Source organism: Osmerus mordax, chromosome 14, assembly GCF_038355195.1.
Source record: "Osmerus mordax isolate fOsmMor3 chromosome 14, fOsmMor3.pri, whole genome shotgun sequence".
NCBI lineage: Eukaryota > Metazoa > Chordata > Actinopteri > Osmeriformes > Osmeridae > Osmerus > Osmerus mordax.
The window spans coordinates 5,146,006-5,167,704 of record NC_090063.1 but is presented as its reverse complement, the minus strand read 5'-3'; the positions used below and the strand labels follow the sequence as shown (position 1 = coordinate 5,167,704).

The 21,699-nt window shown below is 48.9% G+C and overlaps 4 protein-coding genes across 6 annotated transcripts; 3 read left to right on the top strand and 1 right to left on the bottom strand.

Moving 5' to 3' along the window:
- The first annotated feature begins 243 nt into the window (after nt 1-243).
- LOC136955952 (urea transporter 1-like) lies at nt 244-4,268 on the top strand. Of its 2 annotated transcripts, XM_067249727.1 has the most exons (10): nt 244-329; nt 746-913; nt 1,007-1,196; nt 1,313-1,441; nt 1,620-1,749; nt 1,832-1,897; nt 2,202-2,349; nt 3,235-3,369; nt 3,463-3,512; nt 3,646-4,268. In XM_067249727.1, exons 1-10 carry the CDS (start codon nt 308-310, stop codon nt 3,913-3,915), a joined length of 1,308 nt encoding a protein of 435 aa, XP_067105828.1. In that variant the 5' UTR covers nt 244-307; the 3' UTR covers nt 3,916-4,268. The 2 variants fall into 2 exon arrangements, with proteins under 2 accessions (XP_067105828.1, XP_067105829.1); XM_067249728.1 differs by lacking the exon at nt 3,463-3,512 and having other exon boundaries at nt 3,646-3,907.
- Nucleotides 4,269-7,449: 3,181 nt separating this feature from the next.
- zgc:122979 (uncharacterized protein LOC641576 homolog) lies at nt 7,450-11,765 on the top strand. Of its 2 annotated transcripts, none has more exons than XM_067250521.1 (4): nt 7,450-7,557; nt 8,745-9,000; nt 9,543-10,093; nt 11,011-11,765. In XM_067250521.1, exons 1-4 carry the CDS (start codon nt 7,450-7,452, stop codon nt 11,242-11,244), a joined length of 1,149 nt encoding a protein of 382 aa, XP_067106622.1. In that variant the 3' UTR covers nt 11,245-11,765. The 2 variants fall into 2 exon arrangements, with proteins under 2 accessions (XP_067106622.1, XP_067106621.1); XM_067250520.1 differs by having other exon boundaries at nt 9,528-10,093.
- A 997-nt stretch (nt 11,766-12,762) lies between these two features.
- Nucleotides 12,763-14,015, top strand: hwa (huluwa). The gene is made up of 3 exons (XM_067251089.1): nt 12,763-13,356; nt 13,475-13,673; nt 13,841-14,015. The coding sequence occupies exons 1-3, from the start codon at nt 12,763-12,765 to the stop codon at nt 14,011-14,013; spliced, it is 966 nt and encodes a 321-aa protein (XP_067107190.1). The 3' UTR covers nt 14,014-14,015.
- Nucleotides 14,016-14,394: 379 nt separating this feature from the next.
- LOC136956530 (transitional endoplasmic reticulum ATPase-like) lies at nt 14,395-21,324 on the bottom strand. Its single transcript, XM_067250442.1, has 17 exons — nt 21,187-21,324; nt 20,318-20,429; nt 19,997-20,169; nt 19,497-19,639; nt 19,260-19,390; nt 18,945-19,076; nt 18,661-18,763; nt 18,386-18,519; nt 18,003-18,138; nt 17,805-17,917; nt 17,525-17,689; nt 17,289-17,411; nt 16,858-17,070; nt 16,334-16,642; nt 15,699-15,854; nt 15,219-15,373; nt 14,395-15,056 (listed from the first exon to the last, which is right to left on the bottom strand). Exons 1-17 carry the CDS (start codon nt 21,201-21,203, stop codon nt 14,951-14,953), a joined length of 2,421 nt encoding a protein of 806 aa, XP_067106543.1. The 5' UTR covers nt 21,204-21,324; the 3' UTR covers nt 14,395-14,950.
- Between the last annotated feature and the right edge of the window lie 375 nt (nt 21,325-21,699).

Below are 21,699 nucleotides of genomic sequence, written 5' to 3'. Positions count from 1 at the left end.
GAGGAAGTCTCCTGACCAAACAGCAGGGTGGACAGGGGGAGAGGAGGGGGGGGGGGGGTGCAGGAGGAGGGCAGGAGGGGGGGGGGGAGGAGAGGAGGGGGGGTGCAGGAGGAGGGCAGGAGGACAGGGGGGGAGGAGAGGAGGGGGGGGTGCAGGAGGAGGGCAGGAGGACCGAGGGGCCATTGGCTATTTGGAACCAAAGTGTGCAGAGAAGGGGAGGGGAGACATTTGAGAGGAGGGATTGTGAAGAGAAGATCTATAATAAGACTGTTATGTTTGGATCGTTTGTGGACATCTGGAAATATCTATGCCAGGCTCTTGTATCACAGGTAAGGGGCACTCTACTGTAGAAAATACTAGACTTCAGAGAAAAGATCCATTGTTTAAGAGTTGATAACAATGTTGCAGTTTAGTTTCAATGTGGTTGTGTTTGTTCTTTGTCCTTGGGATCTCTTTGGGAGCAAGTGTAGAAAATGGTGTGTATGCAGCTCAAAAATATAATCTATATTTCACAGCACTTTACTCTACTGTTTTACTGTACTTAAAGTTTTAAACGGATCAGTCAAGCTTATGTGATGAAGGGCCTCCATAATCCATGTGTCAAGTTTTCATAAACAACCCAGCAGAGTTGGGAGAGTGGGGCCACCCACATTCCATCAAACCCAAATCAAGTTTTCAAATGTTGAAACCCCCTTCTTGACATCGACTTGGTGACGTCCAGCTAAGCCTGGCCACGGTGCTCCAGCTGCCTTGCAGGACCTGAAGCCTCGGATGAGCTCAGCAGCGGCCCAGATGGAGCCGGGAGAGAAGGCCCTGTCTGGGAGGAAGAACACGGCCACAGACTCCAGAGCCCTCCCCAGGCTCCTCAGCCTGTTCACCGGGGACATGAGGGTCTGTGGGGACTGGATGAAAAGTAAGAAGACAACTCTTCCATCCATCCATCCATCCATCCATCCATCCATGAAACCAAAGAGCTCTGAAGCATGTGTCTCTCTGCCCGGCTCAGAGCAGGTTCTGGGGGTCCAGATGGTGGACTGGGTGTTCCGGGGCATTGCCCAGGTCATGTTTGTCAACAACCCCCTCAGCGGGCTCCTGATCGCCGTGGGCCTGATTCTACAGAACCGCTGGCATGCTCTGAACGGACTGCTAGGGACCCTCCTCTCCACCACATCTGCCCTCCTGATTGGACAGAGCCGGTGAGGGCTGGTCTGCTGTGTGAGCAGGTCGTGTTTCACATTCGACACAATACACGCTTTAAGGTTTCTCGCCATAGTGTTGACCTAAGCTGTTGGAGTGATATGTGTGGTTGCAGGGGGGGCGTGTCTGCAGGGCTGCATGGCTACAACGGGACTCTGGTTGGCATGCTGATGGCGGTCTTCTCTGCTAGCGGAGACTGGTGCTGGTGGCTACTTTTACCCAACACCTTCATGTCCATGATGTGGTAGGTGGACAGTACACGCAACAAACCGACATTCACTTCGGAGTGTTGTGTGCACGCACGTACACATCCGCGCACACAATGGCACGCTCATCAGGCTTATTTATATCCTTCTTCCTGTCGTCTGCCTCTGATCTGGCGATTGACTTCCTGTTTCTAATCGGTTTGGTTGGCGGTGTAGCCCAGTGGTCTCCAGTGCCTTGGCCTCAGTCTTCAGTAAATGGGACCTGCCCGTCTTCACTCTGCCGTTCAACATGGTGCTGTATGTACACATGGCAGCTACAGGGCCAAACCACCCCTTCTTCCCTCAGGTGGAGTGGAACACACACACACACCGACAAATGCATCCATGCAAATCGTGTTCCGGATCAAACCATGTTCCTGCTTTCCTAGGTGGTTATTCCGCCAAAGTCCCTCTCCCATGATAACACCACTGGAACAGAGCTAAGTATCTCTGAGGTACGTTTGCTTGAAGGCACCACACTCTTCATTCACACACACACACACACACACACACACACACATACACACAGTATAATCCCTATGGATGTAGTCCAGAAAGAGGCTTTTCTTCCACTGAAAGCTAGGCTCATTTCCAGTTCTTACCCATGAATGACATTCTTCAAAGAATCCCAGCGGATATTGGATTATCACTGTTACCTGCGGCGACAGCTCTGCCTGGCCCGTGACCACATCCTGTTATTATGGTTGCTAGCGGCGACAGGGTCACCTCGTTGATCATTTCTTTCCCCTCGGGTTCCAGCTGGTTCTGTCTGTGCCGGTTGGCGTGGGTCAGGTGTACGGCTGTGACGGGCCCTGGACCGGAGGTCTGTTCATCCTGGCCCTGCTGGTCTCCTCTCCAACCATCTGTCTGCACGCCATACTGGGCTCAGCTGCTGGCTCACTGGCTGGTAGGAGTGTGTGTGTGTGTGTGGGGGGGGGGGGGGCATACTGGTCTGACTGCAGTGATTGAAATCAGACCATAAGAATGAATGTAAGTCCAAGCATGTCTGAATGAAATTGCAGCAGGGAGAGCAGACAGTCTGGATGGAACCAACACTGTTTGGTTTGAATGAGGACGAGAGGAGAATAACGTAAGGATTTGTGGATGGCTTTAAAGAAAAGGTTGATTTTACACAAAGAAACAGCTAAATATGTCATAAACATTTCTGCAATTACAGTGACAGCCTGTCATAAGATTTTTTTATATGACTATGGAAGAGAAGTGAGGTTTTGATAGGTCAGTCAGCGCTTGCCAATTTCTGATGATCAATCCCAGTGAGCCTTTTCCTCTGGGACACGCCCCCCATGCCAAACTCAACACAATAGCTACTCTCTTTGGAAAGTGATACACTACACAACATGAAGGAAATCCACTTATTGTTCTTCCAAGGTTTATTCAGCCCCCGGATTATTTGCTTGATTTCCTGTTATTATCGTTCCCAGATGTTGGCTGCCCCGCCCCCTCCTCTAGGTAGGATGTGGAGCATGGAAGCTGTGGGTTGTACTGTGGCTTCTTTATAGCTGAAACAATTTGTTCAGTCAAGCTGCCATAACTTACCCCCCGCATCTTTTTAAATGTACCTGAAAGCCTTCTCAAATGAAATGTTCTAAGGAGAACCACAAAGGGTTCTTTCTTTGGTTTCCCCTGTGGGAGAACTCTCTGAGGATGTTCTCCGACTGAGATCTGAAAGGAAACAAGCAGAGCTGTTGTTCCAGTGAGAGACACCGCGGGGCGCTGTGTCAGTTGATATCATCACTGACACGTTGCTCCCATCCAATCATCCTCTCCTCAGGTCTGGCCCTGGCTGCCCCTCGTCAGGAAATCTACTCTGGCCTATGGGGGTACAACAGTGCCCTGTCCTGCATCGCCATTGGAGGAATGTTCTACGCGCTCACCTGGCAAGCTCATCTATTGGCCATCACTTGTGGTAACCACCCTCCCCTCCACACATCCACTACTGTTGACCCGTCACATTCTTACATATCATGACGTCATTTGAATTCATTTGTCTTTTTTTCAGCATTTTTTTGTGCCTACTTGGGTTCAGCTTTCGCAAACGTGGTATCCGTGGTAAGAGATTGATACTTACAATCTCATTGCATCATTGGTACTGCACATAGTACTGCACATAGTACTGCACATACAATGTCTAAATGATGAGTGTCTTGGCTTCCTGCTCCTCTACCATGTCCCCTTCCTCCAGTGGGGGTTACCAGCCTGCACCTGGCCCTTCTGCCTGTCCACCCTCACCTTCCTGCTCCTCTCCTCCGGCATCAGAGCTCTCCTCAGGCTGCCCTTGTCTGCCGTGTCCTATCCTGAGGAGAACCGCCGCTTCTACAGGAACCTGAGAGACTCGGAGGGGTGCGTGGAGAACCGTCAAGATGACCGGCCGCAGAACCAGCAGAGCGTCAGTAACGAGGCCACACTGATGGAGGAAGATGGAGACTGCAGGCCCAATGTTATTGTCACATAGATGTGGGATAGAGAGAAGTGTGTGTATGTGTGTGTTTGTGTGTTTGTGCTGGGGGGTAGATTGCAGAGACAAGAAACTCGTGTTTGACATTCAGGTTGTAATTGGAAAATACCGCTTCCTCTAATTGCGGATTTATAATGTTTGCCATACACTGTTTTTATTAGTTGAATGGTAGTGTTTCCTGTTTATCATATTTTCTGTAACTCCTGTGTTATACAGCAGGGGGCAGCATTTGCTAAGGCAGGCACAAGGCTGCTGTGTGGGTCTGAGAGTCTATGACAGTTAAAACAATGGCCGTTCCCATTCATAATGCCTGTATAAGCACTGGTTAAATTAAATGTACAATTCTTTTTGCAGAAACCATTGTTTCGGATTATTTCTCAAGGCTGTCAAGGTTGGGAAACAGACACGGAAGCTGTTTCCAGAAAGTCACAGAGCCTTTGCGGGTGTGATTCTTTTCATAATGCAGTGGCTTATAGAAGTCAGGCAGTTTGCTGTGTGTGTGTGTGTGTGTGTGTGTGTGTGTGTTGGGGTGGGGGTTGGGGGGATTTATCCTGCAGAGAAAAAAAACCCTTCCTCCTCAGGCAGCAACAGCAACATCACCTGGCTCATGTACACAGATTCACATCACTGTTCCACACAGGAACGTGGAGAGGATGTATAGAGAGGATGTATAGAGAGGATGTATAGAGAGGATGTATAGAGAGGATGTATAGAGAGGATGTATAAAGAGGATGTATAGAGAGGATGTATAGAGAGGATGTATAGAGAGGATGTATAGAGAGGATGTATATGAGCTAGATGCATCCTCAGTCATGTCTGATGACTCCGTCTAATGACTATACAGGAGTGTCTGTCAGGGCCTATTTGTGTGCACTGTATGTGTTTGTGGGTGTGTGTGTGTATGTGTGTGTCTTAGTGTGTGTGTGTGTCTTAGTGTGTGCGTGCGTGTACACCATGGGACACATGCCCGGACACAGTCACACTCCCGGACATGTGTGGGCGCCGGGGGAGACAAGAGGAGGGGGTGAGAGACAGGAAGAGAGAGAGAGAGAGAGAGAGAGAGAGAGAGAGAGAGAGAGAGAGAGAGAGAGAGAGAGAGAGAGAGAGAGAGAGAGAGAGAGAAAGAGAGAGAGAAAGAGAAAGAGAGCGAGAGAGAAAGAGAGGAAGGGAGGGATAAAGAGACGGGTGCGACAAGGCGTAAAAAAGGATTACTTAAAAAAGATACTGAGGCGACGTTTCTTCAAAGTCTCTTCCTTATCCTCTCCCCTCTCCGTGAACTTTCAAATACGGCTGCTCCCTCGGGTCTCCATCTCTGAGACGGTGTGAATATACTTCCAGGGTCCCTCTCCCTCCAGACTCCTGCTCTCAACAGTTTCACAAGTACACGAGCGATGATGAATCAGAGATGTGGCTGTCTGGGGACACTCTATCAACTCACACACACACATACACGCCAACACACACAAGTGGAAACCCACGCTCACGCATACACGCCAACACACACAAGTGGAAACCCACGCTCACGCATACACGCCAACACACACGTGCATACCCGCGCGTGGCAGCACACACGCACTCGCCAAAACACGCGCGCGCCTGTGGATGCCCGCACAGACACACACGCGCACGCCCACCTGCATACAGCACCCACAAACACACCCACAAACACACACTGTGTGACCTGTATAGAAGAGGAGAGTTGGTTGAAGTGGGAGGAAGTGGGATGAGGTTAAAGGCAGGTGTGACTTGCTGCCTTTAATTCCTCTCTGGGTGTGTGTCAGAACTCGAAGCAAGGTGATTCAGCCTGTGCCCGGAACTTCACAGTTGTCCCACAGCAGGAAGGGGGAAGGTGGCAATGGGTTCAACTTGTGAAGGATGGCACCTACGTAACTGTCAGCCTGTCATAGGTCATACCCTTTGATTGGAGGAAAGAGATTGACATGAGACGATTGATCCTGTAGTCATTGGTGTTGTTGGACGTTACTTACGACTTGTCTAGTCACAGTAGAGGGGTCGAGAATCGGAAACCGCATAAAAGGGGCGTGTGTGTGTTTAAGTGCGTGTGCCAACGCATGTGCAATAGACCGAATTCATCTTTAACTAACAACGCACTCCAATCTCTAATCCGAAACCGCATCCAAATGTTATCGTGTGGGAGTGTGTGTGTGTGTGTGTGTGTGTTGTTCGGTTCTGTTTGGCACGTGAGATGTTTGTCCCTCCCTAACTGTCGCGTAGCCGTCAGGACATGCCGCGATAATAAGTGTGATTATCTCTCTTGGTGAAAGGCGAGCGTGTTCCTTCAGTCCCACTCTCCTCCACCGTGGGCTGAGACAGAACATTCCAAGAGATTCTATTTCAAGCCACTACATTCTGGAACAGTCTGTCTGCTCGCTGTACAGCGGAGATTGGCTCTGTGGCTGGGTGTCTGCGTGACGCTCCGGGCTGTGCACATCCAGACCAAATTTGTCTCCCATTTCCTGTTGGAATGACTAGGAGATTCCTCTGGTAACTCCGGCCTCCCATTGGTTGATGGGAGAATGATGGAGGAGGATGAAGTCCATCTATGTACGCCAACGTTCCATAATAGCATAGCGCAGTCGTTCAGTGGGCTATGCTCGGGGTGCTGTTTGGTAACCAGGCTACACAATAAGCGTGATCCTAAGGGGCCATCTCTACACCAGGTCTAAAGAACAATCTTAACATCACCTTACATTCAGTGATTCCCACTCACAAGTTCAGTCACATATTTTGTAATGCAATTTAGCAGGAAGTTATCTGAATGTTCTGTCAGGTGTGTGTTATCAGATCTATAATGTAATTTACATTTACATTTAGTCATTTAGTCATTTATCAGACGCTCTTATAGCAAGTACAGGGACATTCCCCCCGAGGCAAGTAGGGTGAAGTGCCTTACCCAAGGACACAACGTCATTTTGCACAGTGGGGAATCAAACCGGTAACCTTCAGATTACTAGCCCGACTCCCTAACCGCTCAGCCACCTGACTCCCAATAATTAATTAATAAGTCATTCTTATTCACAGATCAAAATAAAATCGATCAGTTCTGGTGGATTTTTAACCAAAGCACTTAGTAAGGATAAGTTTACCGACATTTGCCACCCCAGGGTCTTTTTAGTATTCTGGAAAATGTTGTCTGGCTATTTTTTAAATCAGCCCCAGACATCTCGAGGATTCTCCTAGTCGTGACATTTCCTCAGCCCTGCCATTAGAATTCCGGAAACAAGTCTCAAGAAGGAGATGGGGGCCGTTACATCCGCGTGCTCACAAAGAAGACCAATGGTTTTGCCGGAAAAACTGTAGGCACGGTATTCCCTCCAGTGCGTAGGAAATGGGCGGGCTTGGGGAAGGCTCTGTCACGCTGCGTGGGCGGTGAGTTTGTAGTAAAGGCAAGTTGGCGAGGAGGTATTTAACAGTCTGCAGACCAGCACTGAGGCAAGAGCAAAGCTAGCTACAGTCAGAGCATTTCAGCACCACAGCAATTGGACAGCGACCGCATAACAAGCCGACATTATGGTTCTGATCTGGACTCAGTTCGGTGTCAAAAACAAGAATGTTAACGTCAAGTGCAAGGTCCGCCCTATGCACAGGGATGACAGCTCGAATTCCACATCTTCTGGGGTGAGTTACATGATTTTTTTAATAACGTTTTATACTTATTTAATTTGTATATGATTGTAGCATATCTGATCTTATTTTAAGTTAACTGAAACAATACACTCTGAAAGTTGTGTTTTCTGATACGTATGTTGCCTGGATGTCAATGATAACAGAAAGTTGAATATTGGACTGTAATTATCAGAAAATGTTGAATATTAATTGACAATCTGCGATTAATCTTATATGCTGTAGATAAGATGCATTTGATAAACACAACAGAGCGATAATGTAACTAGATGTAAAGTGAGCGGTATATTCGACAATGTACATCGGGACTTGTGTATTATTCATAGCTTAGCTTCATCGTTTAAAAAACAGTCGGTGTTTCTGAGCCGTTCTAGCCAATGGGGGCACTGAGCGTTTCTGATAGGAGGTCCCGTCAGCATCACGATGCTTGCAAGCACATGAGTGCCCCCCTCCTCACGTTTTGAGCATTGTATATGCACAGTACAGACATCTGCATTAGGGGGAAAGACCCCCGGAGATATGGAGCATTAAGCTGAAATAAAGAGCCTCAGCTATTGGCTGGATTTTCACGTGAGATAAGCAGCCTCCAATGCAGTGCCCCTGATTAGATGACAAGGACTGGGATTGGGTGCATTGTGGTGAACTAATTCACGTTCAAAGCTCTCTGTGATCAGATCTGATTGACAGCCAATTTGATCTCCAATGCAGCATTGGATGAAAGCTAAATGAAATGAAGTTTCAAATGGAATGTACCTACTGGGTCAAATTCCTGCAAATAGTGACTCAGCTATAGCTGTACCCAGGCCATTATCAGAGAGGTGTTGAATGTCACAAAGCGCTGGTGGTTAGCATGCCTCTGCAGGATGCTTGTCATGCACTCTACCATCGAACCATTAATGTAAGACTTAAGGAGTGGTTAAGACGCCTAGCACCCAGAGGGTTCTGCTCTGGTCTCAGTCACATTCAGAATCCTTTCATTCAGCTCCAGCCTCTAGCCAGTGTATTGAAGTGGTCATCTCCAGGACTTATAGAAAAAGGATCCATTGGTGGGTGTCGTGGTGATATGGTTCAGGTGTTTCCTGTTGAACGGTGTGGATGGTTGATATTCCCTTATGTCTGATAGCCGTTCTCCTGTGAGCTGTGCTGTTCTAACGCATCACCCCCCTCCTCTGTTCCTGCAGGAGAGCAAGTCCGACCAGGAGGTGCCCTGCCTGTCCATCAAGCCCATGGGGAAGGATTTCTACAAGGTCCTCGGCGTCTCGTCCGACTCCAACGAGGACGAGATCAAGCGGGCGTACAGGAAGATGGCCCTGAAGTTCCACCCCGACAAGAACAGCGAGGCCGACGCCGAGGACAAGTTCAAGGAGATCGCTGAAGCCTACGAGATCCTCACCGACCCCAAGAAGAGGAGCATCTACGACCAGTTCGGAGAAGAAGGTGAGAGGTGCTTCCGCAGGTCTTCTGTCGTCTAAAGACTTGACCTCTAGAGGTTGCCCAGCTGTCGTGTCAAAGGGATCGGTGTAGTAACCTTGCAAAGATTCCAACCCGTGACTCCTCGGACCATGTATCTGTTGAATGATGTGTGTGAGGAAGTAGTAAGTGATAGCAGTCATACATGGGTAAATATAGATGATGTGGTGTCTCCGCTATAAACTGTGCATGGGCTCCTGGGATGCGTGTACACATGCGCTGTAGACACACCACCAACAGATCAATTATTCAGCCACTAAAATAAATAAATAAAAGGATTCAGCTCAAAACTTCAAAGTGCCCGATTTAAATTTAGTAAGCACCCCAGAAGCAGGGTGTTAATATGAATGAGTGAGGACCGGGTTGAGAGTGGCAAGATTAAAGTCAACTTTAATGAGGGGAGTTTCGAGAGAAGTGCTGCCATGGCAGAAAACCCAAACTCGGGGAGCTCTGAACTGAAATGTCTTTGTCTCTCCTCTCCTCCTCTGCGCCAGGTCTTAAGAACGGAGGTGGAATGTCCATGTCGGGTCAGACCAACTCCCCTCACTACAGTTACCACGGCGATGCCCACGCCACCTTCTCCTCCTTCTTCCGCGGCTCCGACCACTTTGACATCTTCTTCGGGACGGACGCCGACGGCGAGGACGACCTCTTCAACCCCTTCAGCCGCTTCACCTTCAGCCACGTGGGCGGCGGCGGCGGACCGCACGGCAACGACGGCCTGCGGCGCGGCCGCCGGCGTCTCCAGGGCTTGGCCGTGATCCAGGAGCTCCTGGTCACCCTGGAGGAGGTGTTCCACGGCTGCACCAAGAGGATGAAGATCACCAGGCGGCGACTCAACCCCGACGGACGCAGCCTGAGAATGGAGGACAAGGTGCTGGACGTGGTGGTGAAGAAGGGTTGGAAGGCCGGCACCAAGATCACCTTCCCCAGGGAGGGGGACGAGACCCCGAACAACACCCCAGCCGACATCACCTTCGTCCTCAAGGACAAGAAACACTCCCAGTACAAAAGAGACGGCTCCAACATCGTCTACACCGCCAAGATCACCCTCAAAGAGGTGAGAATGTGTGCTTGTGTGCGTATCACCATCCAGTGGATTATGTCTTATCTATCGGCTTCCGATGTCTCACAAAAGGCCGATTATGCAGGATGTAATGCTTCGGCGGAAGTGCAGTTCACTGTCTGGACAGAGCCAGAACACCACAGCAGAGAGAACAGTGTGTTCCCTCGTCTCTCAGTCAGTCTGCCTTCCTGTCCTCCCCCACACTGGCGGATCCTCACTTCCACAGCGTCCACCAGCGCCTCCCTTACCTCATCAGCCCCTGCAGAGTGAGAGAGCAAGTGGCTAAATATAGCCTCTGTGTCGAACGCCCCCTCACAGTGCTCTCTCTCTCTCTCTCTCTCTCTCTCTCTCTCTCTCTCTCTCTCTCTCTCTCTCTCTTACACTCTCCTACAGACTCCTCTGTGCTTTTGGCACCCTCTATCTCTCTCTCTCTTTCTCTCGCTCTCTGGCGCTTGCTCTCTCTCATCCAGCCCACACTCAGATGAGTTTGGAAGGCTGGTAGTCATAGACACTGTCCTCTCAGAGAGACCCCTCCACCTCCGTTATTGCAGTCATCTCGCCCCCGTCTCTTTCTATGAGGCACTCACGCTCCCACACAACACCAGGATGTGGAGCCGAGATTAGGGCATTTGTAACACCATAGGTTCCTTGCATAACAGAGGAAAACAGACTCTTATGGGGTTGGCTGCTCCATATATTCTCTCGGTGATGTAACAAGAAAAGCTCTTCAGATATAATGGGCCTGTTAGATAAGACCTTTTCAAGGTGCAGGGCCATTTATGATAAGTATGGGGTCTGCCAATGGATGGGTTATGAAACCAGGTGTTCTCAGATACATAACAGGTCCAGTACATAACATGTCTGGAAAGTTGCCTAATCTTCCTTGTTCTTTCCTTCTGTCCTATCTCCAGGCTCTGTGCGGATGCACGGTGAATGTCCCCACCCTCGACAACCGGATGATGCCGTTGCCGTGCAGCGACGTCATCAAACCGGGCGCCATCCGCAGGTTGAGAGGCGAGGGGCTGCCCCACCCCAAGATGCCCGCCCAGCGTGGGGACCTGGTGGTGGAGTTCCAGGTGCTCTTCCCTGACAGAATACCTCCCCAGTCCCGCGAGATCATCAAGCACAGCCTGGCCAAGTGTTAGCCTGCCTTTTACATACCTGCCTGTTTGCCTGCCTGCCATCAAGGCCACAGTTTCAACTGGTGCAACACTGACATCCAGTCTGAGCCTTTGCTATTGGTGCTATTGCAACCAATCACAACCTCGTATAGTACTTGGGCTATTGGCAAGTGAAAATGGACTGAAGATTTGAGAGTGAAATGGAAAGCTAGGGAATGATTAGCTTTTTTTTAAACTGCAGACACTATCGGCATGATTGTTTGACATTTACAGCTCCGTGTAAAGGAGCTGTGTGTTCTGATAAAAGGATTGCTGAGTGTCTGTCTGGAAGCATGCACAGTGTCCAATCTGTCTCTTACATGAAAAGGGATAGGAGCTGTTACTGTATACTACAGGCCTATATCAGGGACTCAGTGTGCTACTCAAATGTGTGTAGACTTTCTGAAACCTGACCAGTAGAATCACGTGAATTAAGTTGTATGTCGTTCATATGACTGCAGTTTTACATTGATTTATTACAATATCAAAAATGTACTTGTGTACAAAAACAGTAAACTTTGTCTCTAAGAGAGATTCCTTTGTCAAATGTTCAATTGAATTATTTGAAAAGTTTGTATATATCTATTAGACTCAGATGTTTATGTATAGGCTAATGTTAATTAAATTGACATGAGATGCATGGTGTATCAATAAAAACTTGTTGAATAATATTCTTTGCACTGGTCATGATCTGGTCATATGGACAGTTCACTGCAAGTTACTGTAAACCACAGATGACGGTACAGAACAATCATCTGAAATTAATTAAATATAACATGAGAGAATAGGTTAGAATGGATGGAATGAATAGAACAGCAAAATACAAATGAGTATAACAGAAAATAACAACAGGAGATAGAGAAAATATAGGATACAAGATAGAATCCCTTACGACTGGGCTACATAAAATGACAGCCTGGAATGCTACAGAGGGCTTAATCTGGAAGGAGACAAGACTACCACAGCTCTCTGCTTCCATCTAGTGTGGTTTATATATAGAGAGAAGTATATTCTCTTGTATGCCAGAATGTTTCTGCATTCTCACCAACTGGACTCTGCATCTCAGACAGGAACAGAGCTCAATTAATCAGAATAAATTAACAGGTTACACCTGGTTAGCTCTCCGACATTGGTAGGACCAGGCATTCGTCTGCAAAGCAAAACAAGTTTCTTATAACAGGGATTTGCCCTTACCAACATTGTAGTCTAGGCCATGTGCATTTATATGGACATGGTCATTTCAAACGTTGCAGATAGACGTAGACTACACATGGGACCAAACTATAACATGACATTCGAGGTTACTTTTACTTCGAGGTTCAAAATCCAAGCAACCGTAAATCGCAGAGCAGACTTGCCTAGACCGATGTTGATTGGCGGATCATTAGGCTACACCTGCGTTCACTGGGACAAGGAACCCAAATTTAGATTGATTGCAAATGGTTACAATCGAAAAATCGAATGTGATCTTGATTTATAGATAGGCCTACTATTTCTGATGAGATGTCTCAAATAAACCCATCACCAAACTCAAATCTCGCTGAAGGTTTACCAATCACAAGTTTGACCCTACTTGTTCTCCTTCTTATACCGTGCGTAGTTCTTTTGCTACTGTTGAACTGCCTGTTTCTCGGTTACAAATTCCTAATATTATCCAGGAGAAAAAGAAAACGAGAGGATTCTGACAGCACACTTCTACAGTCGACTCACTCGACCCACCAGAGAATCACCAGAATATCTGAAAAACCCTTGTTACCCAATCAGGATGGGAAAAGAACATATTTGTCCATGTCGGAACCAATGTTGGTACCACCCGTGACATCTTCAAGAACATCTTCACGGGGAAAGGTTGCTTTGGATCCGAGAGGGATTCACTTGTTGCGGCCAAATGGAACGACAGGAGGAGGATCGGGGTCTCTGAGGTCCCCCAGCACAATCCTAGCGACCTCGTCAACAACGCCCAACTCGAGGCCCGACTTGCACCGCAAGTCCTGCATGTACAGCAAAAGTAAATGGTGCTGGAGCGCCCCAGTCTTACCCCTTTCCAGTGACTCTGAGACGGAACGGACACACCGTGCGCCCCCCAATACACCATGTGTCACAGAATTAAACGACGCTCTTTCTGGTGTAAGTAGCCTAGCTATGTGTTATTGAGATGCTGGACCTTAAGTGATCCCTGATATTGTCTCCTTGGAAACATGTTTGCCATCGGCAGGTTGAATTGGGCCATATGCGCCGCAGCAGTACAATGGAGCTGCAGAATGTAGCGATCGACTCTCCTGAGCACTTTTTTGACAAGGTCATGTTTGAGTGCGAGTACGCTAGCATTCCCCCCGAGGCTTCCTGTATTGCCGCATCTGTCAACTGCTCCACCGTGGGGCCGGGACTTGACAGCGACTTTGGTGCAAGTGCAGGTATTTACATTTAGTCATTTAGGTATGGGTCTCTAAAAGCAAATCAATCAGCAGTTCTTCTATACGAGGCTGTATACAGCTATTACATCATGCTCGAAACTTATGGCATATAATGTCTGACTCATTTATACCATCTTAATGAACTCGGTTTTCTCCCATGTCCTCAGGTGTCTCTCTCCGGATCTTGTCCGCTGACAGCGACGGTCTTTGTAACGGGGCCTCTGCCTCGGCCTTGGAGTGGGATTACTACTACTACGACCCTTGCTACGTCAGACAGAACAACATACCCAAGCACAAACACCACCGACCTGCAATGCATAGCAGGCAGTACTGGGTGTAAGAACGTGGCTTTTTAAGTAATGTTTTATTGTATTAACTATTTATTTTGTCTCAATGTACTTATTTATTTTCTAAAAGAACACCACATGTTAAGACATGAACCACAATCATTTTAGCACTACCTTTAGTTTGTCATCTTTGAAAAGCACTCACTTTCTTTGAATGTTGTTTTTACAGTTGTTTTTGACACTTGACACTCAATCACTTATATTCACATTACGGTACTTTTCACATCAGGTTAAGATTGTCCCATGTTTTCTTAATGAAGCACTTTGTCACATATACTTTTAATATCCACTGTTGTTGCCTCAAATGTTTTCTAAACTTCACTGATATCAAATAAAGAATGTATATAATACACACCCAATCTTACATAGTTTATTATTTCAGTTCAGCTTCAGAATAATGACAATTAGAGACACTATATGGCAAAAATTTCACACATTTTTTCTCCAGTTAATTTATTGTTTTTTTCCTTTCATACAACTCAATTTTCCAACGTTTCCCCCCCAATCCCCATTACATTATACGCTATATTCATAAAAAATGACAAGTCAAAGCAATAACCCCTCCCCTTTCTAAGTGGCCAGCGCTGTTCTTTCCACTGGGGTGGGGGGGGGGTGACCCATACGGATCCAAACACTCAGACCCGAGCCCTCCCCCGCCCCAAATCCTTCCAAAGTGGGATATAGTCCTCCCCAAACAGGGTCCAGACAAGCTGGAACATGCTGCCTCTAACACAGAAGATGAGGACAGGTTTCACGGCTCTCTAAAGAATATTAATAGGATTTTTTTTTTCTTTTTTTGTTGTCTTACATGTGGAATGTGTGTGTACGTGTGTGTGTGTGTGTGTGTGTGTTATTGTACAGCTTCGCCAGGATGTTTAAGGAGCTTTGGTCCACCGTGTGGCAGGGTGTTGGTCCCCTTGGGTCAGGGGCTTAGCCGTAGAGGTCGTCGTCGTTGTCCTCGTTGAAGACGGTGCCTCCGCTGCCGCCAGCCGTGCCCTGGCTGGGCCCTGTTCCAGGCTGGGTGCTGGTGGGGAACCTGTGGAGGAGAGAGGAGGACAACACAGGAAGCAGAAGGAAATCAATCATAATCCTCGGAACCCATTGGGCTGCATCACCAGAAAGGTGTGAGGTAGCATGCAGATCATAGTCGTTTACTGCCGTGTGTGTGTGTGGGTGTGTGCCGGAAGTTTCCGCTCACCTGAAGCTGCCGAAGCCCCTGCTCTGCTGCAGCGTCTGGGCGAACATCTCGTACTTGCGGATGTCGTTGTCGCTGACGGAGCGGCGGGCGAAGCGCATGGCCTCCTCGAAGTGGTCCTTACGGATCTCTGGCACTGGGTCGTCCTCCTCCACCTCCTGTGGGTTCAGCAGACACAAACAGGAAAACGCCACGTTAGAGACTTCCTGTTTACAGCGAGGCCGATCGTCCGAGCCCTCTCCCAACGTCTGCTCATAGACCCAGCCGAGTACATCGAATGGATATTCACAAATCGGAATGTCACTATACAAAAACGCATTTGTTAAAATCAAACTATAAAACGGAGATTTTGTACTCTGAAATGGGTCAAGAGTAGACTTGCTTCATGCCACGGAGTCACTTCAATATAGCCTGACTTCCTATCCTCACTTCAGCCTGTGAAGAGTGCGTGACCTGCTCGTGGTTGACAGAGAGTGGACTCACCATGGCGGAGGGGTTGGTCTGTCTCTCCCTCTCCCTCCTGATCTCGTTCTCGATGCTCTCTCTGATGGCCAGCTTGCAGGCTCTCTGGCAGATCTCAGTCAGGTCAGCGCCTGAGAAGCCATTGGTCATCTTGGCCAGGAAGTCCAGGTCCACTTCCTGGACACAAGACAAAAAGGTTTCACCGCACCAGGTTAATAATGCTCCAGGCACTCTATACTATAACTATATAAATCCTAAAGCAATATGACCAATATATGTATGAAATAGGGTGACATTTACACAGGGATAACACGCATCAAATCATGACCTCCTTTGACAACACAATGCCTAGCCTAGGGATTCTGCAGAGTGCACCTCCTCCTCAGGCCTCGATTGGTAGCTGGTCAGGGGATACGAGAGGGTGATTCAGGACAAGGCCTAAATTAGAACAGTCCTGATGCTACAGCCAAGAGGATAAATCTGAACGTGGCAACATGACTTCGATTTAGCATTTACTGGCCGGCTGATTGATGCAGTGCAATAACGGTCGACTGAGCGACAGTCACGGGGTGTTGGTAACCATGGCTATGGCTGCGTGGGCCTGTCTAACCGCAGAGAAAGCCTTCACGTTGAGGACTCGGCGAGATGCAGCTTGCCTTGGCGATGGGAGACTTGCGGAGGTTGGCCTGGAGGATGTTGATCCGGCTCTTCTCGTCGGGCAGGGGGATGTAGATGAGCTGGTCCAGGCGGCCGGGACGCAGGATGGCCGGGTCGATGATGTCGGGCCTGTTGGTGGCGCCGATGATGAACACGTTCTTCTTGCTGGACATGCCGTCCATCTCCGTCAGGATCTGGTTGATGACGCGGTCGGCCGCGCCGCCGCCGTCGCCCACGTTGCCGCCGCGGGCCTTGGCGATGGAGTCGAGCTCGTCGAAGAAGAGGACGCAGGGCGCAGCCTGGCGGGCCTAGAACACACACACACACCCAGAGGGTCACAGCTAGGACAGGCCGGCTCGTCATGTGTGTAGCACAGACATGTGTGGATCACATATCCTTCCAACTGACATAGAAACAGTAAAGAAAACTGTATCTGGAATGAACTAAAACGACTGCAATACAGGTAGAGGTTACAATGTGTGAACCGACGACCAGGTTCTGCTAAGGCCTAAGGTTAGGTTACCTTGTCAAAGATCTCCCTGACGTTGGCCTCGGACTCCCCGAACCACATGGTGAGCAGCTCGGGCCCCTTGATGGAGATGAAGTTGGCCTGGCACTCGTTGGCGATGGCCTTGGCCAGCAGGGTCTTGCCGCAGCCGGGGGGGCCGTAGAACAGCACGCCCTTGGACGGGGTCATGCCGAACTTCAGGAACTTGTCGGGATGCTCCACTGGGTACTGGGGTGGGGGGGGGGCAGGAAAGCAGTCAAGCAGGATGCGAGTGCATCTATAATCACTCAACCTATCCATTAATATACCCAAATCATTTTATCCCCAAGAACGGTGATAACCGTTTAGGATCGCCGAGGGCTGAAGTATCGAGGCACAGCACATCTCCAGTAGGGAGAAAGCAGAAGCCTCAGACCCATGTGTTTTTGGGCAGGGGTGGATCCTACCTGTACAAGCTCCTGCAGCTCCCTCTTGACGTCCTCCAGGCCTCCGATGTCCTCCCAGGAGATGTTGGGCACCTCCACCACCGTCTCCCTCAGGGCAGAGGGGTTGCTCTGGCTCAGCGCCCACTGGGGAGCGACAGACACGCACGGTAGTTACGCCAGGCCAGCGAACGCAACGTGGACCGACGCGACGCGTACGGGTTCCCCCAGTCCCACGGGGAGGAGGCGATGGCACTCACCCTGAAGTCGTCCATGGTGACGCACAGGGAGCTCATGACCTCGGCGTCGATGGTGTCGTCCTCCAGGTCGATCAGGTCCATCTTCTTCCTGATGGCCTGCAGGGCGGCCTCGGAGCACAGCGCCGCCAGGTCGGCGCCCACGTGGCCGTGGGTCTCGTTGGCCACCTCGGGGGGGAGCGGGGCGAGATCGCAGCGAGTTAGCACAGCCCACACACTTTCACGACACACACACACAGAGAGATATCCCTCGCCCATCACCAACGGTGAGTTTGATAAACACCTGCTCAAGGTCCACGTCATCAGCCAGCTTCATGTTCTTGGTGTGGATCTGGAGGATCTCTAGTCTGCCTGTCGCGTCAGGGATCCCAATGTCCACCTCTCGGTCAAAACGCCCTGGGTAGAAAAAGAGTCCCAGTTGAGCCAATCTCTTACACGCAAGTAAAATAACATGATGCTGATTCGTTACAGGGGGCCGTACCAAATCGCCTGAGGGCCGGGTCAATGCTGTTTGGTCTGTTGGTGGCTGCCATGACGATGACGTGAGCCCTCTGCTTGAGACCGTCCATGAGTGTGAGGAGCTGGGACACAATGCGCCTCTCCACCTCTCCGTGTGTCTGGGGGAGGGCACGACAGTGAGCAACCAGGAGCAGCCTGGTCATCACGGCCTAGCTAAGCTAGGCTGAGCTCACCTGGTGTAGTGCGCCGTGTACCAGTTAGTGGAGCATGTTGTTTATCATTACATAGGATTATGGCCAGTCCAGCACAGTTCTGAACTAAGCATTTCTTAGACGTTCCGGCATGCTTCAGTGTGGGGTTATTTTACAGACAGGCTTTTTTTTTCTAACTGCAATAACTGCTAACCTTCTCTCTCTTGGGTGCGATGGCGTCCAGCTCGTCGATGAAGATGATGGCGGGAGCGTTCTTCTCCGCCTCCTCGAATGCCTTCCTCAGGTTACTCTCCGACTCCCCGGCCAGCTTGCTCATGATCTCAGGGCCTGATGAAACATTAAACCTGCCGTTAGCAGCCTGGAGTGACGTCACTTTTTCCACCCAGCGAAGACACTCCCGGAGTCCCGTTCACCCTCTACATCAACACCCGTGGACAGGCTCTCTGTGTTTGTTCCTGTGTCTCTCACCATTGATGAGGAAGAAGAAGGCTCCAGTCTCATTGGCTACGGCTCGAGCAATCAGAGTCTTTCCTGTTCCAGGGGGCCCGTACAGCAGGATTCCCCTTGGAGGCTGGAGGGAACATCAAACGATGAGATCTCACAGTATCATGCGAACCAAACACAAAACATATTTACATATGCAGCAGGGAGATGACAAAGAACGAGGGAGGAACGGAATGCGAAAGAGGGATGGAGAGGGAGAGAGCGAGCAAAGGAGCTAGCGGGCGGAGAGGATAGGCTCCCTCTCTGACCTTGACTCCGATGGCCTTGAACAGAGCAGGGTGTCTGAGGGGCAGCTCCACCATCTCCTTGATCTGAGCCAGCTGCTTCCTCACGCCCCCGATGTCATCATAACCCACTTCATTCAGAGACTCCTCCTCGTCCTAGGCACAAACAAAACAACATTCATACAATGCCACACCTCTATACAAAACGGAGGTTACTGTTACAATGCCATTTGCCATCAAAGCCACAACAATATCTGACCATTTCATCATCTCACAGGACCGATCCATCGACAGACCTGAGTGGTTCTAGAACTGTGGTGTTGATTCTTAGGGACATACCTCTCTCTTGATTGGCTCGCCCTCACAGTGGATGACTGTGTCAGGGGCAACAATGCAGTAGGGGTTGGGGTCTGTCTCCACCACCTTGAACTCCACGGCACGCATGCCCCCCCTTACCAGGAAGATGTCCCCTACAACACAAGGTAGAAATTTAACTACAAAACACTCATCCTCAAAAAAGGTATTCAAAGAGTTGTGTACTCACACGCACACACACACACGCAGCATAAGCATTACCTCTTCTAATGGGCCTGTAGGCCTCCAGGAAGTAGGGCTTGAGGTAGACCTCAAACAGGTTCCCTGTGATGCCCTCCACTGTGTCATCAATGGGCAAGACGTGGATTCGTTTCCCGTACTTCACGTCTGGGCAGGGCTGGATACTGGCAGAGCAAACAGGAGAGGAAACTGGGTCACAGGACTGAAAGGGTTCTCAGAGCTCTAATGAGTCAACTCCGCAGAGGCCTACTTTAGAAAGGGTGACATCATGTAACTGGTACCCGTTTCTTTTTACAGGTCAAGTTAGTTGCATTAGCAGCACTGGAGCATAACCATCTTAAGAAGACACACACCTGCCACAACCTTAAAACGGCCTAGGAGCACTTAAATACATAACGCTATGGGTGTACAGCAGATTCACCAAGGAGCACCCAGCAGTCTCCTCTCATCCGTTTCCCATCCATCAGCACTTATGTCAACATTCTCTCCATCCTCTCCCTTCCTTCCTTTCATCCTCTCACCTGATGACGTCTCCCAGCCGGACTCTCAGGTTGTTACGGACAACGCGGTTCATGCGGACCTTCTCGTCGGAGCAGGTGTCGTCGGAGAGCACGATGCAGACGCTCTCCCGCCGCTTCTTGCCCTTCATCAGAACCGTGTCCCCCCTGAAAAGCTGCAGCTCATCCATCTTGGCCTAAGGCAAGACAAACGAACCAGCCACACACCAGTATTAAAACACAGATATTAGTGCGAAGGCCATCAATGGTGTGTCCATGGATGCAATATACAGGACATGATTTTGAACATATAGAGGACCAATTTAATACACGACATGTTCTCACCTGGGACAGAGAGACCACACTATTGTCCTCATTGATTGATTCATCCACTATCAAGCGGTTGGGCCTGGTTTTCTGCTTTAAAATTGCAGTGGAAAGGTCATCACTCTTCGATCTGGAGGAGATGACAGAAAAAAACATAGCCTAATTAGTGAGCAAGTTGGGTAGAGTAACTCATTTAACGGTGGATCACACTTAAATGGACCACATGCTTTGAAGGAGTGGGGCACAGAAGCTCAGTGTTTAGGGATTTAAACTCTTACAGCATGAATGATTGATTAAACTATAAACAACGAAGCACGGTGTTGTCATTCGATTGCTTGCCAAATACGGCATATCTGGTCTCAAAACTTGTACAAAACAAACAATAGATTATAGCTGACTCCGAGTTTCAGCTTCAAAGAAACACACAGCAGCTAGTTAGCTCACGGTAGCTTTAGATTAGCTTGCTAGCCTGCCAAGTTAGCTAGCTGCTCTGCTGGTGCTGTGAAGGCCCACATGACACAGCAAGAAAGCCGTGGATCAGACAGGGGCTAGCATTAGCTTTTTAAACTGTAGCATCTTCTTGGTGGATAGGCAACAACTGGGGAAAGTTCGGTTTGCAATAGAAAAGATGGCATAGATTTAGTAAATAGGTCTGATATGTGTTGTTAGGTAAAGTCTGCATCTCAAAGCTAACGGTATACAGTTAGCACTTTCTTTTTGCTGATCAGCGAAGAGAACGTTTGCTAGCTAGCTAGTTAGCGACCGTTAGCTTGCTAGCAAGGTAGCTGGTTGCTAACTTTGACACAAAGCGAACCATCTGTCACACAGTAGTTTAATGGGCAGCAAACGGACCCAAAAAGTAGCTTTAGCAAGCGACAATAACTTACTCTCCTCCTGAAGCCATGGTGCTAGGCCTCGTAGAAACGATGAAAAAAGTATGGCTTATTTGTCAGTTAATTGACCTCCTCTCAAATGCAAATTCACCAACTATGAACGCTTCAGTGCTACACCGGCAGCTTGTTCTTGATCGGTGCTGCAGTGGAAAGAGAAATCAGAACGTGAACACCAAAGGGCCAATCAGAAGGAAGTCCTCCTTGCTTTCTTCTCCAAGCAACCATTTCTTATTGGTTGTTAAGTTTACTTTTTTTTATTGGTTCAAAATGGTCGATCACATGACACGGAGTATGTTAATCCATAAATTTTTAATCTCTACATTTATAATGACTTGTTCTTGCATCAACGTTCAATTTGACAAACTGCATTGCCTGGATTCATTGTTGACAATATAGGTCAGTTGTTTATTCACAGGTTAATAAAAATATACGAACTAAATTGTATACAAGATCCTAGGTATCTAGTGTAAAATATGGGATTGCAATGCTTCCTAAATATTAAAAACA

Excerpts from the sequence above, each read along its gene's own strand:
- LOC136955952 (XM_067249727.1), top strand. The coding sequence starts at position 308 with ATGCCAGGCTCTTGTATCACAG. Across the intron at positions 1,750-1,831 it reads ACCACCCCTTCTTCCCTCAG|GTGGTTATTCCGCCAAAGTC; the intron begins GTGGAGTGGAAC and ends CTGCTTTCCTAG. Across the intron at positions 2,350-3,234 it reads AGCTGCTGGCTCACTGGCTG|GTCTGGCCCTGGCTGCCCCT; the intron begins GTAGGAGTGTGT and ends TCCTCTCCTCAG.
- zgc:122979 (XM_067250520.1), top strand. The coding sequence starts at position 7,450 with ATGGTTCTGATCTGGACTCAGTTCGGTGTCAAAAACAAGAATGTTAAC. Across the intron at positions 9,001-9,527 it reads CGACCAGTTCGGAGAAGAAG|GTCTTAAGAACGGAGGTGGA; the intron begins GTGAGAGGTGCT and ends CCTCTGCGCCAG. Across the intron at positions 10,094-11,010 it reads CCAAGATCACCCTCAAAGAG|GCTCTGTGCGGATGCACGGT; the intron begins GTGAGAATGTGT and ends TCCTATCTCCAG.
- hwa (XM_067251089.1), top strand. The coding sequence starts at position 12,763 with ATGTCTCAAATAAACCCATCACCAAACTCAAATCTCGCTGAAGGTTTA. Across the intron at positions 13,357-13,474 it reads CGCCCCCCAATACACCATGT|GTTGAATTGGGCCATATGCG; the intron begins GTCACAGAATTA and ends TGCCATCGGCAG. Across the intron at positions 13,674-13,840 it reads CGACTTTGGTGCAAGTGCAG|GTGTCTCTCTCCGGATCTTG; the intron begins GTATTTACATTT and ends CCATGTCCTCAG.
- LOC136956530 (XM_067250442.1), bottom strand. Across the intron at positions 19,391-19,496 it reads CTACAGGCCCATTAGAAGAG|GGGACATCTTCCTGGTAAGG; the intron begins GTAATGCTTATG and ends CTTGTGTTGTAG. Across the intron at positions 17,690-17,804 it reads ATGACGTGGACCTTGAGCAG|GTGGCCAACGAGACCCACGG; the intron begins GTGTTTATCAAA and ends CTCCCCCCCGAG.